This window comes from Oncorhynchus masou, chromosome 8, assembly GCF_036934945.1.
Source record: "Oncorhynchus masou masou isolate Uvic2021 chromosome 8, UVic_Omas_1.1, whole genome shotgun sequence".
Classification (NCBI taxonomy): Eukaryota; Metazoa; Chordata; class Actinopteri; order Salmoniformes; family Salmonidae; genus Oncorhynchus; species Oncorhynchus masou.
This window is the reverse complement of record NC_088219.1, coordinates 8,574,950-8,590,466: the sequence shown is the minus strand read 5'-3', so window position 1 is coordinate 8,590,466 and position 15,517 is coordinate 8,574,950. Positions and strand designations below refer to the sequence as shown.

At 45.2% G+C, this 15,517-nt stretch overlaps 1 protein-coding gene across 1 annotated transcript in view; it reads left to right on the top strand.

Moving 5' to 3' along the window:
- The window catches only part of LOC135544040 (sister chromatid cohesion protein PDS5 homolog B-like), a 107,620-nt gene that overhangs the window by 77,404 nt on the left and 14,699 nt on the right, over window positions 1–15,517 (top strand). Inside the window, exons 26-30 of the mRNA XM_064971393.1 lie at window positions 1,275–1,389; window positions 7,577–7,709; window positions 8,039–8,158; window positions 9,774–9,836; window positions 12,659–12,804. Coding sequence (XP_064827465.1) covers window positions 1,275–1,389; window positions 7,577–7,709; window positions 8,039–8,158; window positions 9,774–9,836; window positions 12,659–12,804 — 577 coding nt within the window. The remainder of the gene's footprint in view (window positions 1–1,274; window positions 1,390–7,576; window positions 7,710–8,038; window positions 8,159–9,773; window positions 9,837–12,658; window positions 12,805–15,517) is intronic.

Genomic DNA, 15,517 nt, shown 5'->3' with positions numbered 1-15,517 from the left:
TTTTGCCTTGTTGACCTTTTTAAAGATTTTTTTACATCACAAAATAGGACGTTGCCCTTTTAAAGACAACTCGTTCTCAAACGAGAGAAGCTATCGATTTAGGCTACATTAGCCCAGACGAATGCTAGGTGTCGTTTTATAGACAGTAGCCTATTGCCAATTTAATACTATGTTCACTGACAAAAACACATTTCCTTCAACCGTGGGGATGCAACGTTAGGTAACAGCATGACGGTACAAACAGAGCCTCAGTTTCCTATGGCAGACTGAAACAGAGCCTCAGTTTCCTATGGCAGACTGCAACAGAGCCTCAGTTTCCTATGGCAGACTGCAACAGAGCCTCAGTTTCCTATGGCAGACTGCGACAGAGCCTCAGTTTCCTATGGCAGACTGCAACAGAGCCTCAGTTTCCTATGGCAGACTGCAACAGAGCCTCAGTTTCCTATGGCAGACTGCAACAGAGCCTCAGTTTCCTATGGCAGACTGCGACAGAGCCTCAGTTTCCTATGGCAGACTGCGACAGAGCCTCAGTTTCCTATGGCAGACTGAAACAGAGCCTCAGCATGTCAATTTCAAACTGGAACGTCACATACACTGAGAAGTTGACCTGGGGGGCCAGTGACTGACTAGATGCACTGGCCCAATGCATGTGTTTACCTGCCCCAGGCCAGTGACTGACTAGATGCACTGGCCCAATGCATGTGTTTACCTGCCCCAGGCCAGTGACTGACTAGATGCACTGGCCCAATGCATGTGTTTACCTGCCCCAGGCCAGTGACTGACTAGATGCACTGGCCCAATGCATGTGTTTACCTGCCCCAGGCCAGTGACTGACTAGATGCACTGGCCCAATGCATGTGTTTACCTGCCCCAGGCCAGTGACTGACTAGATGCACTGGCCCAATGCATGTGTTTACCTGCCCCAGGCCAGTGACTGACTAGATGCACTGGCCCAATGCATGTGTTTACCTGCCCCAGGCCAGTGACTGACTAGATCCACTGGCCCAATGCATGTGTTTACCTGCCCCAGGCCAGTGACTGACTAGATCCACTGGCCCAATGCATGTGTTTACCTGCCCCAGGCCAGTGACTGACTAGATCCACTGGCCCAATGCATGTGTTTACCTGCCCCAGGCCAGTGACTGACTAGAGCCACTGGCCCAATGCATGTGTTTACCTGCCCCAGGCCAGTGACTGACTAGTGGGCTGTTGTTACTGTTGGACCAGGGTGTGTATTAACCTTTCTGTGTGTTGTTCTTTTATATATATTCCAGAGAAACTGTTCTCTCTGCTCCCTGAGTATGTGGTCCCCTATGCCATCCACCTGCTGGTCCACGACCCAGACTACATCAAGGTCCAGGACATTGAACAGCTCAAAGACATCAAGGAGTGAGTCTGCTGTTATTGTCTGCTGTTATTGTCTGCTGTCGTAGTCTGCTGTTATATATAGTCTGCTGTTATATATAGTCTGCTGTTATAGTCTGCTGTTATATATAGTCTGCTGTTATAGTCTGCTGTTATAGTCTGCTGTTATATATAGTCTGCTGTTATATATAGTCTGCTGTTATATATAGTCTGCTGTTATATATAGTCTGCTGTTATATATAGTCTGCTGTTATTGTCTGCTGTTATATATTGTCTGCTGTTATATATAGTCTGCTGTTATATATAGTCTGCTGTTATTGTCTGCTGTTATATATAGTCTGCTGTTATATATAGTCTGCTGTCGTAGTCTGCTGTTATATATAGTCTGCTGTTATATATAGTCTGCTGTTATATATAGTCTGCTGTTATATATTGTCTGCTGTTATATATTGTCTGCTGTTATATATAGTCTGCTGTTATATATAGTCTGCTGTTATATATAGTCTGCTGTTATATATAGTCTGCTGTTATATATTGTCTGCTGTTATATATAGTCTGCTGTTATTGTCTGCTGTTATATATAGTCTGCTGTTATATATAGTCTGCTGTTATATATTGTCTGCTGTTATATATAGTCTGCTGTTATATATAGTCTGCTGTTATATATAGTCTGCTGTTATATATTGTCTGCTGTTATAGTCTGCTGTTATATATAGTCTGCTGTTATATATAGTCTGCTGTTATATATAGTCTGCTGTTATATATAGTCTGCTGTTATATATAGTCTGCTGTTATTGTCTGCTGTTATTGTCTGCTGTTATTGTCTGCTGTTATTGTCTGCTGTTATATATTGTCTGCTGTTATATGTAGTCTGCTGTTATTGTCTGCTGTTATATATAGTCTGCTGTTATATATAGTCTGCTGTTATATATAGTCTGCTGTTATATATAGTCTGCTGTTATATATAGTCTGCTGTTATTGTCTGCTGTTATAGTCTGCTGTTATATATAGTCTGCTGTTATATATAGTCTGCTGTTATTGTCTGTCTGCTTATATATTGTCTGCTGTTATATGTCTGCTGTTATATATAGTCTGCTGTTATATATATTGTCTGTGTTATTGTCTGCTGTTATATATAGTCTGCTGTTATATATAGTCTGCTGTTATATATAGTCTGCTGTTATATATAGTCTGCTGTTATATATAGTCTGCTGTTATATATAGTCTGCTGTTATATATAGTCTGCTGTTATATATAGTCTGCTGTTATATATAGTCTGCTGTTATATATAGTCTGCTGTTATATATAGTCTGCTGTTATATATAGTCTGCTGTTATATATTGTCTGCTGTTATATCTGCTGTTATATATAGTCTGCTGTTATATATAGTCTGCTGTTATATATAGTCTGCTGTTATTGTCTGCTGTTATATATAGTCTGCTGTTATATATAGTCTGCTGTTATATATAGTCTGCTGTTATATATAGTCTGCTGTTATATATAGTCTGCTGTTATATATAGTCTGCTGTTATATATAGTCTGCTGTTATATATAGTCTGCTGTTATTGTCTGCTGTTATATATTGTCTGCTGTTATATATTGTCTGCTGTTATATATAGTCTGCTGTTATATATAGTCTGCTGTTATATATAGTCTGCTGTTATATATAGTCTGCTGTTATAGTCTGCTGTTATATATAGTCTGCTGTTATATATAGTCTGCTATTATTCTGCTGTTATATATTGTCTGCTGTTATATATAGTCTGCTGTTATATATAGTCTGCTGTTATATATAGTCTGCTGTTATATATAGTCTGCTGTTATATATAGTCTGCTGTTATATATAGTCTGCTGTTATATATAGTCTGCTGTTATATATAGTCTGCTGTTATTGTCTGCTGTTATATATAGTCTGCTGTTATATATAGTCTGCTGTTATTGTCTGCTGTTATATATTGTCTGCTGTTATATATAGTCTGCTGTTATATATAGTCTGCTGTTATATATTGTCTGCTGTTATATATAGTCTGCTGTTATTGTCTGCTGTTATATATAGTCTGCTGTTATATATAGTCTGCTGTTATTGTCTGCTGTTATATATTGTCTGCTGTTATATATAGTCTGCTGTTATTGTCTGCTGTTATATATTGTCTGCTGTTATATATAGTCTGCTGTTATATATAGTCTGCTGTTATATATAGTCTGCTGTTATTGTCTGCTGTTATATATAGTCTGCTGTTATATATAGTCTGCTGTTATATATAGTCTGCTGTTATATATTGTCTGCTGTTATATATAGTCTGCTGTTATATATAGTCTGCTGTTATTGTCTGCTGTTATATATAGTCTGCTGTTATATATAGTCTGCTGTTATATATAGTCTGCTGTTATATATAGTCTGTTATATATATTGTCTGCTGTTATATATAGTCTGCTGTTATTGTCTGCTGTTATATATAGTCTGCTGTTATATATAGTCTGCTGTTATATATAGTCTGCTGTTATATATAGTCTGCTGTTATTGTCTGCTGTTATATATTGTCTGCTGTTATATATAGTCTGCTGTTATTGTCTGCTGTTATATATAGTCTGCTGTTATATATAGTCTGCTGTTATATATAGTCTGCTGTTATATATAGTCTGCTGTTATATATAGTCTGCTGTTATTGTCTGCTGTTATATATAGTCTGCTGTTATATATAGTCTGCTGTTATATATAGTCTGCTGTTATATATAGTCTGCTGTTATATATAGTCTGCTGTTATATATAGTCTGCTGTTATATATAGTCTGCTGTTATATATTGTCTGCTGTTATATATAGTCTGCTGTTATATATAGTCTGCTGTTATATATAGTCTGCTGTTATATATAGTCTGCTGTTATATATAGTCTGCTGTTATATATAGTATGTTATATATAGTCTGCTGTTATATATAGTCTGCTGTTATATATGTCTGCTGTTATATATAGTCTGCTGTTATTGTCTGCTGCTGTTATATATAGTCTGCTGTTATATATAGTCTGCTGTTATATATAGTCTGCTGTTATATATAGTCTGCTGTTATATATAGTCTGCTGTTATATATTGTCTGCTGTTATATATAGTCTGCTGTTATATATAGTCTGCTGTTATATATATAGTCTGCTGTTATATATAGTCTGCTGTTATATATAGTCTGCTGTTATATATAGTCTGCTGTTATATATAGTCTGCTGTTATATATAGTCTGCTGTTATATATAGTCTGCTGTTATATATAGTCTGCTGTTATTGTCTGCTGTTATATATAGTCTGCTGTTATATATAGTCTGCTGTTATATATAGTCTGCTGTTATATATAGTCTGCTGTTATATATAGTCTGCTGTTATATATAGTCTGCTGTTATATATAGTCTGCTGTTATATATAGTCTGCTGTTATAGTCTGCTGTTATATATAGTCTGCTGTTATATATAGTCTGCTGTTATATATAGTCTGCTGTTATATATAGTCTGCTGTTATATATTGTCTGCTGTTATATATAGTCTGCTGTTATATATAGTCTGCTGTTATATATTGTCTGCTGTTATATATAGTCTGCTGTTATTGTCTGCTGTTATATATAGTCTGCTGTTATATATAGTCTGCTGTTATATATAGTCTGCTGTTATATATAGTCTGCTGTTATATATAGTCTGCTGTTATATATAGTCTGCTGTTATATATTGTCTGCTGTTATATATAGTCTGCTGTTATATATAGTCTGCTGTTATATATTGTCTGCTGTTATATATTGTCTGCTGTTATATATTGTCTGCTGTTATATATAGTCTGCTGTTATATATAGTCTGCTGTTATATATAGTCTGCTGTTATATATAGTCTGCTGTTATATATAGTCTGCTGTTATATATAGTCTGCTGTTATATATAGTCTGCTGTTATATATAGTCTGCTGTTATATATAGTCTGCTGTTATATATAGTCTGCTGTTATATATAGTCTGCTGTTATATATAGTCTGCTGTTATATATTGTCTGCTGTTATATATTGTCTGCTGTTATAGTCTGCTGTTATATATAGTCTGCTGTTATATATTGTCTGCTGTTATAGTCTGCTGTTATATATAGTCTGCTGTTATATATAGTCTGCTGTTATATATAGTCTGCTGTTATATATAGTCTGCTGTTATATATTGTCTGCTGTTTTATATAGTCTGCTGTTTTATATAGTCTGCTGTTATATATAATCTGCTGTTATATATAGTCTGCTGTTATATATAGTCTGCTGTTATATATAGTCTGCTGTTATAGTCTGCTGTTTTATATAGTCTGCTGTTATATATAGTCTGCTGTTATATATAGTCTGCTGTTATATATAGTCTGCTGTTATATATAGTCTGCTGTTATATATAGTCTGCTGTTATATATAGTCTGCTGTTATATATAGTCTGCTGTTATATATTGTCTGCTGTTATATATAGTCTGCTGTTATATATAGTCTGCTGTTATATATAGTCTGCTGTTATATATAGTCTGCTGTCGTTGTCTGCTGTTATATATAGTCTGCTGTTATATATAGTCTGCTGTTATATATAGTCTGCTGTTATATATAGTCTGCTGTTATATATAGTCTGCTGTTATATATAGTCTGCTGTCGTTGTCTGCTGTTATAGTCTGCTGTTATAGTCTGCTGTTATATATTGTCTGCTGTTATATATAGTCTGCTGTTATAGTCTGCTGTTATATATTGTCTGCTGTTATATATAGTCTGCTGTTATATATAGTCTGCTGTTATATATAGTCTGCTGTTATATATAGTCTGCTGTTATATATAGTCTGCTGTTATATATAGTCTGTTGTTATATATTGTCTGCTGTTATATATAGTCTGCTGTCATAGTAGTGCTGTCATTGTCTGCTGTGTTGACATATCAGTCTCTTTTTGGGATGCTGTCCTTCTCAAGCCCATCGTTCTCTCTCTTTATTCAGACAGTTTGATCGGCAGTCATATTATCTAACATCATCAACGCAGATAAAACGCAGATACATAAAACACTTAGATGATTATAATGAACTGATGAGAGTAATACCTGATACAAATAACTATAACCTCCTCCCTCCCTCCTCCTCCCCCTCCACTCCTCCCTCCCTCCTCCTCCCCCTCCACTCCTCCCTCCCTCCTCCTCCCCCTCCACTCCTCCCTCCCTCCTCCTCCCCCTCCACTCCTCCTCCCCCTCCACTCCTCCCTCCCTCCTCCTCCCCCCTCCACTCCTCCCTCCCTCCTCCCTCCCCCTCCACTCCTCCCTCCCCCCCTCCCCCCCCTCCACTCCTCCCTCCCTCCTCCTCCCCCTCCACTCCTCCCTCCACTCCTCCCTCCACTCCTCCTCCCCCTCCACTCCTCCTCCCCTTCCACTCCTCCCTCCCTCCTCCCTCCCCCTCCACTCCTCTCTCCCTCCTCCTCCCCCCCCCTCCCCTCCCTCCCTCCCTCCCCCTCCACACCTCCTCCCCCCCTCCACTCCTCCCTCCCTCCTCCTCCCCTCCACTCCTCCTCCCCCTCCACTCCTCCCCTCTCTCTCCTCCTCCCCTCCACTCCTCCCTCCCTCCTCCTCCCCCTACACTCCTCCCTCCACACCTCCTCCCCCCACTCCACCCTCCCTCCCTCCTCCTCCCCCTCCACTCCTCCTCCTCCTCCCCTCCACTCCTCCCTCCCCCCCTCCACTCCTCCCCCCTCCTCCTCCTCCCTCCACTCCTCCCTCCCTCCTCCTCCACCCTCCTCCTCCCTCCCTCCCTCCTCCTCCACTCCTCCTCCCCCCTCCACTCCTCCCCCCTCCACTCCTCCCTCCCTCCTCCTCCCCCTCCACTCCTCCTCCTCCACTCCTCTTCCTCCCTCCCTCCTCCTCCTCCACTCCTCCTCCTCCTCCACTCCTCCTCCTCCCTCCCCCCTCCACTCCTCCCCCTCCACTCCTCCCTTCCCCTCCACTCCTCCCTCCCTCCTCCTCCCCCTCCACTCCTCCCTCCACTCCTCCCTCCCTCCTCCTCCCACTCCTCCCTCCACTCCTCCCTCCCACCTCCTCCCCCTCCACTCCTCCTCCCCCTCCACTCCTCCCTCCCACCACTCCTCCTCCCCCTCCACTCCTCCTCCTCCCTCCCTCCCCCTCCACTCCTCCCTCCCTCCCCCCCCACTCCTCTTCCTCCCTCCACTCCTCCTCCTCTCCTCCTCTCCCCTACCCAGGTCTCTGTGGTTCATCCTGGAGATCATCATGTCTAAGAATGAGAACAACAGCCATGCCTTCATCAGGAAGATGGTGGAGAACATCAAACAGACCAAGGATGCACAGGCTCCTGCCGACGCCAAGATCAACGAGGTACACACACACACACACACACACACACACACACACACACACACACACACACACACACAGATTCAAAGATTCACGCTCACACACACACACACACACACACACAGATTCAAAGATTCACGCTCACACACACACACACGCACACCCAGATTCACATATACACACAAAGATTCACGCTCACACATACAGATTCACGCTCACACATACAGATTCACACACACACAGATTCACATATACACATACAGATTCACGCTCACACACACAGATTCACATATACACACACAGATTCACGCTCACACACACACTCTCACACCCTCTCTTTCCCTCTACAGAAGTTGTACACGGTGTGTGACGTGGCCATGAACATCATCATCTCTAAGAGCACCACCTACAGTCTGGAGTCTCCCAAAGACCCTGTCCTTCCCACACGCTACTTCACCAAGCCTGACAAGGTAGGTGTCTTAGTTAGAGGTCTTCTCAGATCACCAAATTCAGATCCGAATTGGATCCTCGAAATTATCACTCGACCCCCCCCCGATAGGATCCAGACATTTAATAAAAAAAAAAAATCAATATACGATTCGTATCCTATCCGAAATACTGTATGGTTTCGAGTTGAGCGAGAATCGGATCCAAATTGGGTCTGTCTGTATCGGACCCAAATGGATCCAAAATGTTACAAATCCAGCTTAATTGAAGGTCAAGCCAGCAAAATTGTTTGGACTCTGGTGCATTTTGGGTTGTTTCTGAAGTAATAGCTTAGTAATTTCATAGTGACGTCCCTATAGTTTAGTATTTTCACATCCCTATAGTTAGATGGAGAACATTGAGGATGTCTCTATAGTTAGATGGAGAACATTGAGGATGTCTCTATAGTTAGATGGAGGACATTGAGGACGTCTCTATAGTTAGATGGAGAACATTGAGGATGTCTCTATAGTTAGATGGAGGATGTCTCTATAGTTAGATGGAGGATGTCTCTATAGTTAGATGGAGGATGTCTCTATAGTTAGATGGAGGATGTCTCTATAGTTAGATGGAGGATGTCTCTATAGTTAGATGGAGGATGTCTCTATAGTTAGATGGAGAACATTGAGGACGTCCCTTAGGCTGTTCTGTAGGCTATTTTACTGTGCACTGTTGACATCTATCTTATTTAACTGTTTTGACGAACATGAGTTTAGACTCGAGGTAGGCTATAGCCTGTTTGACCAGCAAGCTTCAAATTCACCCATTTAATTTCCAACAGTTGGGATGTTAAGGGTAGTAATTCCCGCTATGACGACCCTGTTTGACAAAAGTATTCTCTATTCAACTATAAAGACGATCGGGAAGATATCATCAGTAATTCTGCATTATTGTATAACTTGTTTATTTTTTAAAGAAGGGCATGAACGAGCCTCATGTTTACGCTGAGAAATATTCCACTTGATTTGAGTCATTCAACATTAGTTAACAGATATAGATGTATATAGACTAGGAGAGACCTGTTTATATAGACGAGGAGAGACCTGTTTATATAGACTAGGGGAGACCTGTTTATATAGACTAGGAGAGACCTGTTTATATAGACTAGGAGAGACCTCTTTATATAGACGAGGGGAGACCTGTTTATATAGACGAGGGGAGACCTCTTTATATTGACTAGGAGAGACCTGTTTATAGAGTCTAGGAGAGACCTGTTTATATAGACTAGGACCACCTTACAATAATTTAAGAGAATAATCATTAAATGTGTGAAATTTGGGTTTAAGCCTAAACTGTTTTAAGATTTAAATTATTCAAATATAATTTGGGATCTGGTCCGTATTTCACATATTTTCACACAAATCCGAAGTCCATGGCCACTGAGCAGGATCCGACCCGGGATCAACGATTTGGGAAGATCTGTGAAGACCGTGTGTGTGTGTGTGTGTGTGTGTGTGTGTGTGTGTGTGTGTGTGTGTGTGTGTGTGTGTGTGTGTGTGTGTGTGTGTGTGTGTGTGTGTGTGTGTGTGTGTGCTCGCTCTTATCTGCAAATAAAACCATTCAATGGATTCACATTCTGACTAAACATCTCTTCTGTAGAATTTCAGCAACACAAAGAACTATCTCCCTCCAGAGATGAAGTCCTTCTTTACACCTGGAAAGGTAGGATGACTGTCCACGGTATTCATTCAGACAGGCCCTAACGGTAGGATGACTGCCCATGGTATTCATTCAGACAGGCCTTAACGGTAGGATGACTGCCCACGGTATTCATTCAGACAGGCCCTAACGGTAGGATGACTGCCCATGGTATTCATTCAGACAGGCCTTAACGGTAGGATGACTGCCCACGGTATTCATTCAGACAGGCCCTAACGGTAGGATGACTGCCCACGGTATTCATTCAGACAGGCCCTAACGGTAGGATGACTGCCCACGGTATTCATTCAGACAGGCCCTAACGGTAGGATGACTGCCCATGGTATTCATTCAGACAGGCCTTAACGGTAGGATGACTGCCCACGGTATTCGTTCAGACAGGCCTTAACGGTAGGATGACTGCCCATGGTATTCATTCAGACAGGACCTAACGGTAGGATGACTGCCCACGGTATTCATTCAGACAGGCCCTAACGGTAGGATGACTGCCAATGGTATTCATTCAGACAGGCCTTAACGGTAGGATGACTGCCCATGGTATTAATTTGCTCAACTTCGGTTGTTTGAATCAGCGATTTGGAGCCCTTGCCAACAGTGGGATAAATTGTCTATCCCAGGGGGGGTTCTAACCAGGGGGGGTTCTAACCAGGGGGGGTTCTAACCAGGGGGGGTTCTAACCAGGGGGGGTTCTAACCAGGGGGGGTTCTAACCAGAGTGGGTCAGACATATTGCCCCGTTGGTAGTTTGAGTAATAAAATAACAATAGATAAACACTACGTGACCAAAAGTATGTGGACACCTACTCGTTGAACATCTCATTCCAAAATCATGGACATTAATATGGAGTTGGTCCCCCCGTTGCTGTTATAACACTCTCCACTCTTATGTGAAGGCTTTCCACTAGTTGTTGGAACATTGCTGCGGGGACTTGCTTCCATTCAGCCACAAGAGTATTAGTGAAGTCGGGCACTGATGTTGCGCGATTAGTCCTGGCTCACAGTCGGTGTTCCAATTCATCCCAAAGGTGTTGGTTGGGTTGAGGTCAGGGCTCTGTGCAGGCCAGTCAAGTTCTTACACACTGATTTCGACAAACCACTTCTGCATGGACCTCGCTTTGTGGGGGCATTGTCATGCTGAAACAGGAAAGGGTCTTCCCCAAACTGTTGCCACAAAGTTGGAAGCACAGAATCGTCTAGAATGTAATTTTATGTTGTAGTGTTAAGATTTCCCTTCACTGGAACTAAGAGGTCTCGCCCGAACCATGAAAAACAGCCCCAGACCATTATTCCTCCTCCACCAAACTTTACAGTTAGCACTGTGCATTGGGGAAGGTAGCGTTCTCCTGGAATCCACCAAACCCAGATTTGTCCATCAGACTGTCAGATGGTGAAGCGTGATTCATCACTCCAGAGAAGTGTTTCCACTGTTCCAGAGTCCAATGGCAGAGAGTTTTACACCCCTCCAGCCGACGCTTGGCTTTGTGCACGGTGATCTAAAGCTTGTGTTCGGCTGCTCAGCCATAAAAACCCATATTATGAAGCTCCTGACGAACAGTTATTGTGCTGACGTTGCTTCCAGAGCTAGTTTTGAACTCGGTAGTGAGTGTTGCAACTGAGGACAGGTGATTTTTACACGCTTCAGCACTCTGCGGTCCCGTTCTGTGAGCTTGTGTGGCCTACCACTTTGTGGCTGAGCCGTTGTTGCTCCTCGACGTTTCCACTTCACAGTAACAGCACTTACAGTTGACCGGGACAGCTCTCGCAGGACCGAAAGTTGGACAAACTGACTTGTTGGAAAGGTGGCATCTTATGACGGTGCCACGTTGAAAGGTCACGGAGGCCATTCTACTGCCAATGTTTGTCTATGGAGATTGCATGACTGTGTGCTCGATTTGATACACCTGTTAGCAACGGGCGTGGCTGAAATAGCGGAATCCACTAATTTGAAGGGGTGTCCACATACTTTTGTATATATAGTATACGTTAAAATTACTAAAACCCAAATTGAAACTGTGTAGAAATAATGAACCTACATTCATGCAGTGTCTCCACTGTGTCCAGCTGGCTAATTAATAATCACCGAAATTAAAAAATAAATTTCTGGAGGGGAGATATAAGTGAGAAAAATGAGTTTGACTCCCCTGTTCTGATCTCTGACGTTTCCTCTCTTCCCTTCTTCCCTGTGCCCCCTCAACCCGACACATCTTCCCTCCTTCACCTCTACACATCTTCCCTCCTTCACCTCTACATATCCTCCCTCCTTCACCCCTACACATCCTCCCTCCTTCACCCCTACACATCCTCCCTCACCCCTACACATCCCCCCTCACCCCTACACATCCTCCCTCCTTCACCCCTACACATCCTCCCTCCTTCACCCCTACACATCCTCCTTCACCCCTACACATCCCCCCTCACCCCTACACATCTTCCCTCCTTCACCTCTACACATCCTCCCTCCTTCACCCCTACACATCCTCCCTCACCCCTACACATCCCCCCTCACCCCTACACATCTTCCCTCCTTCACCCCTACACATCCTCCCTCCTTCACCCCTACACATCCTCCCTCCTTCACCCCTACACATCCTCCCTCACCCCTACACATCTTCCCTCCTTCACCCCTACACATCCTCCCTCCTTCACCCCTACACATCCTCCCTCCTTCACCCCTACACATCTTCCCTCCTTCACCCCTACACATCTTCCCTCCTTCACCCCTACACATCCTCCCTCCTTCACCCCTACACACACCCCTCTCTCCTCCCTCACCCCTACATATCTCCCCCTCACCCCTACACACACCCCTCTCTCCCCTCCCCCCAGCCGAAAGCAGCTAACGTGTTAGGAGCGGTGAACAAGCCCCTGGCCTCAGCAGGCAAACCCATCCAGAGTAAAGCATCACGCATGGAGACGGCTAGCAACGAGGATAGTACCTCAAACCCCAGCTCTCCTCAACGCACCAAGACCAGGTACACACACCTCTTACCCCTGACCTGACCTCCCTGTCCCAGACATGTCTCTAACCTGTCCTCCTGACCTCCCTGTCCCAGACATGAGTGTCTCTAACCTTTCTCCCTGTCCCAGACATGAGTGTCTCTAACCTGTCTCCCTGTCCCAGACATGAGTGTCTATAACCTGTCCTCCTGTCTCCCTGTCCCAGACATGCGTGTCTCTAACCTGTCTCCCTGTCCCAGACGTGAGTGTCTCTAACCTGTCTCCCTGTCCCAGACATGAGTGTCTCTAACCTGTCTCCCTGTCCCAGACATGAGTGTCTCTAACCTGTCTCCCTGTCCCAGACATGAGTGTCTCTAACCTTTCTCCCTGTCCCAGACATGAGTGTCTCTAACCTTTCTCCCTGTCCCAGACATGAGTGTCTCTAACCTGTCTCCCTGTCCCAGACATGAGTGTCTCTAACCTTTCTCCCTGTCCCAGACATGAGTGTCTCTAACCTTTCTCCCTGTCCCAGACATGAGTGTCTCTAACCTTTCTCCCTGTCCCAGACATGTCTTTAACCTGTCCTCCTGTCTCCCTGTCCCAGACATGAGTCTCTAACCTGTCCTCCTGCCTCCCTGTCCCAGACATGTCTCTAACCTGTCCTCCTGTCTCCCTGTCCCAGACATGTCTCTAACCTGTCTCCCTGTCCCAGACATGTCTCTAACCTGTCCTCCTGCCTCCCTGTCCCAGACATGTCTCTAACCTGTCCTCCTGTCTCCCTGTCCCAGACATGTCTCTAACCTGTCTCCCTGTCCCAGACATGTCTCTAACCTGTCCTCCTGTCTCCCTATCCTCCTGCCTCCCTGTCCCAGACATGTCTCTAACCTGTCCTCCTGCCTCCCTGTCCCAGACATGTCTCTAACCTGTCCTTCTGTCTCCCTGTCCCAGACGTGTCTCTAACCTGTCCTCCTGTCTCCCTGTCCTCCTGCCTCCCTGTCCCAGACATGTCTCTAACCTGTCCTCCCGCCTCCCTGTCCCAGACGTGTCTCTAACCTGTCCTCCTGACTCCCTGTCCTCCTGCCTCCTTGTCCCAGACATGTCTCTAACCTGTCCTCCTGTCTCCCTGTCCCAGACATGTCTCTAACCTGTCCTCCTGCCTCCCTGTCCCAGACATGTCTCTAACCTGTCATTCTGCCTCCCTGTCCCAGACATGTCTCTAACCTGTCTCCCTGTCCTCCTGTCTCCCTGTCCCAGACATGTCTCTATCCTGTCTCCCTGTCCCAGACATGTCTCTAACCTGTCCTCCTGCCTCCATGTCCCAGACATGTCTCTAACCTGTCCTCCTGTCTCCCTGTCCTCCTGCCTCCCTGTCCCAGACATGTCTCTATCCTGTCTCCCTGTCCCAGACATGTCTTTAACTGTCCTCCTGTCTCCCTGTCCCAGACATGAGTCTCTAACCTGTCCTCCTGCCTCCCTGTCCCAGACATGTCTCTAACCTGTCTCCCTGTCCCAGACATGTCTCTAACCTGTCTCCCTGTCCCAGACATGTCTCTAACCTGTCCTCCTGCCTCCCTGTCCCAGACATGTCTCTAACCTGTCCTTCTGTCTCCCTGTCCCAGACATGTCTCTAACCTGTCCTCCTGCCTCCCTGTCCCAGACATGTCTCTAACCTGTCCTCCTGGCTCCCTGTCCCAGACATGAGTCTCTAACCTGTCCTCCTGTCTCCCTATCCTCCTGCCTCCCTGTCCCAGACATGTCTCTAACCTGTCCTCCTGCCTCCCTGTCCCAGACATGTCTCTAACCTGTCCTTCTGTCTCCCTGTCCCAGACGTGTCTCTAACCTGTCCTCCTGTCTCCCTGTCCTCCTGCCTCCCTGTCCCAGACATGTCTCTAACCTGTCCTCCCGCCTCCCTGTCCCAGACGTGTCTCTAACCTGTCCTCCTGACTCCCTGTCCTCCTGCCTCCTTTTCCCAGACATGTCTCTAACCTGTCCTCCTGTCTCCCTGTCCCAGACATGTCTCTAACCTGTCTCCCTGTCCCAGACATGTCTCTAACCTGTCCTCCTGCCTCCCTGTCCCAGACATGTCTCTAACCTGTCCTTCTGTCTCCCTGTCCCAGACATGTCTCTAACCTGTCCTCCTGCCTCCCTGTCCCAGACATGTCTCTAACCTGTCCTCCTGGCTCCCTGTCCCAGACATGAGTCTCTAACCTGTCCTCCTGTCTCCCTATCCTCCTGCCTCCCTGTCCCAGACATGTCTCTAACCTGTCCTTCTGTCTCCCTGTCCCAGACGTGTCTCTAACCTGTCCTCCTGTCTCCCTGTCCTCCTGCCTCCCTGTCCCAGACATGTCTCTAACCTGTCCTCCCGCCTCCCTGTCCCAGACGTGTCTCTAACCTGTCCTCCTGACTCCCTGTCCTCCTGCCTCCTTTTCCCAGACATGTCTCTAACCTGTCCTCCTGTCTCCCTGTCCCAGACATGTCTCTAACCTGTCTCCCTGTCCCAGACATGTCTCTAACCTGTCCTCCTGCCTCCCTGTCCCAGACATGTCTCTAACCTGTCCTCCTGTCTCCCTGTCCTCCTGTCTCCCTGTCCCAGACATGTCTCTATCCTGTCTCCCTGTCCCAGACATGTCTCTAACCTGTCCTCCTGCCTCCATGTCCCAGACATGTCTCTAACCTGTCCTCCTGTCTCCCTGTCCTCCTGCCTCCCTGTCCCAGACATGTCTCTATCCTGTCTCCCTGTCCCAGACA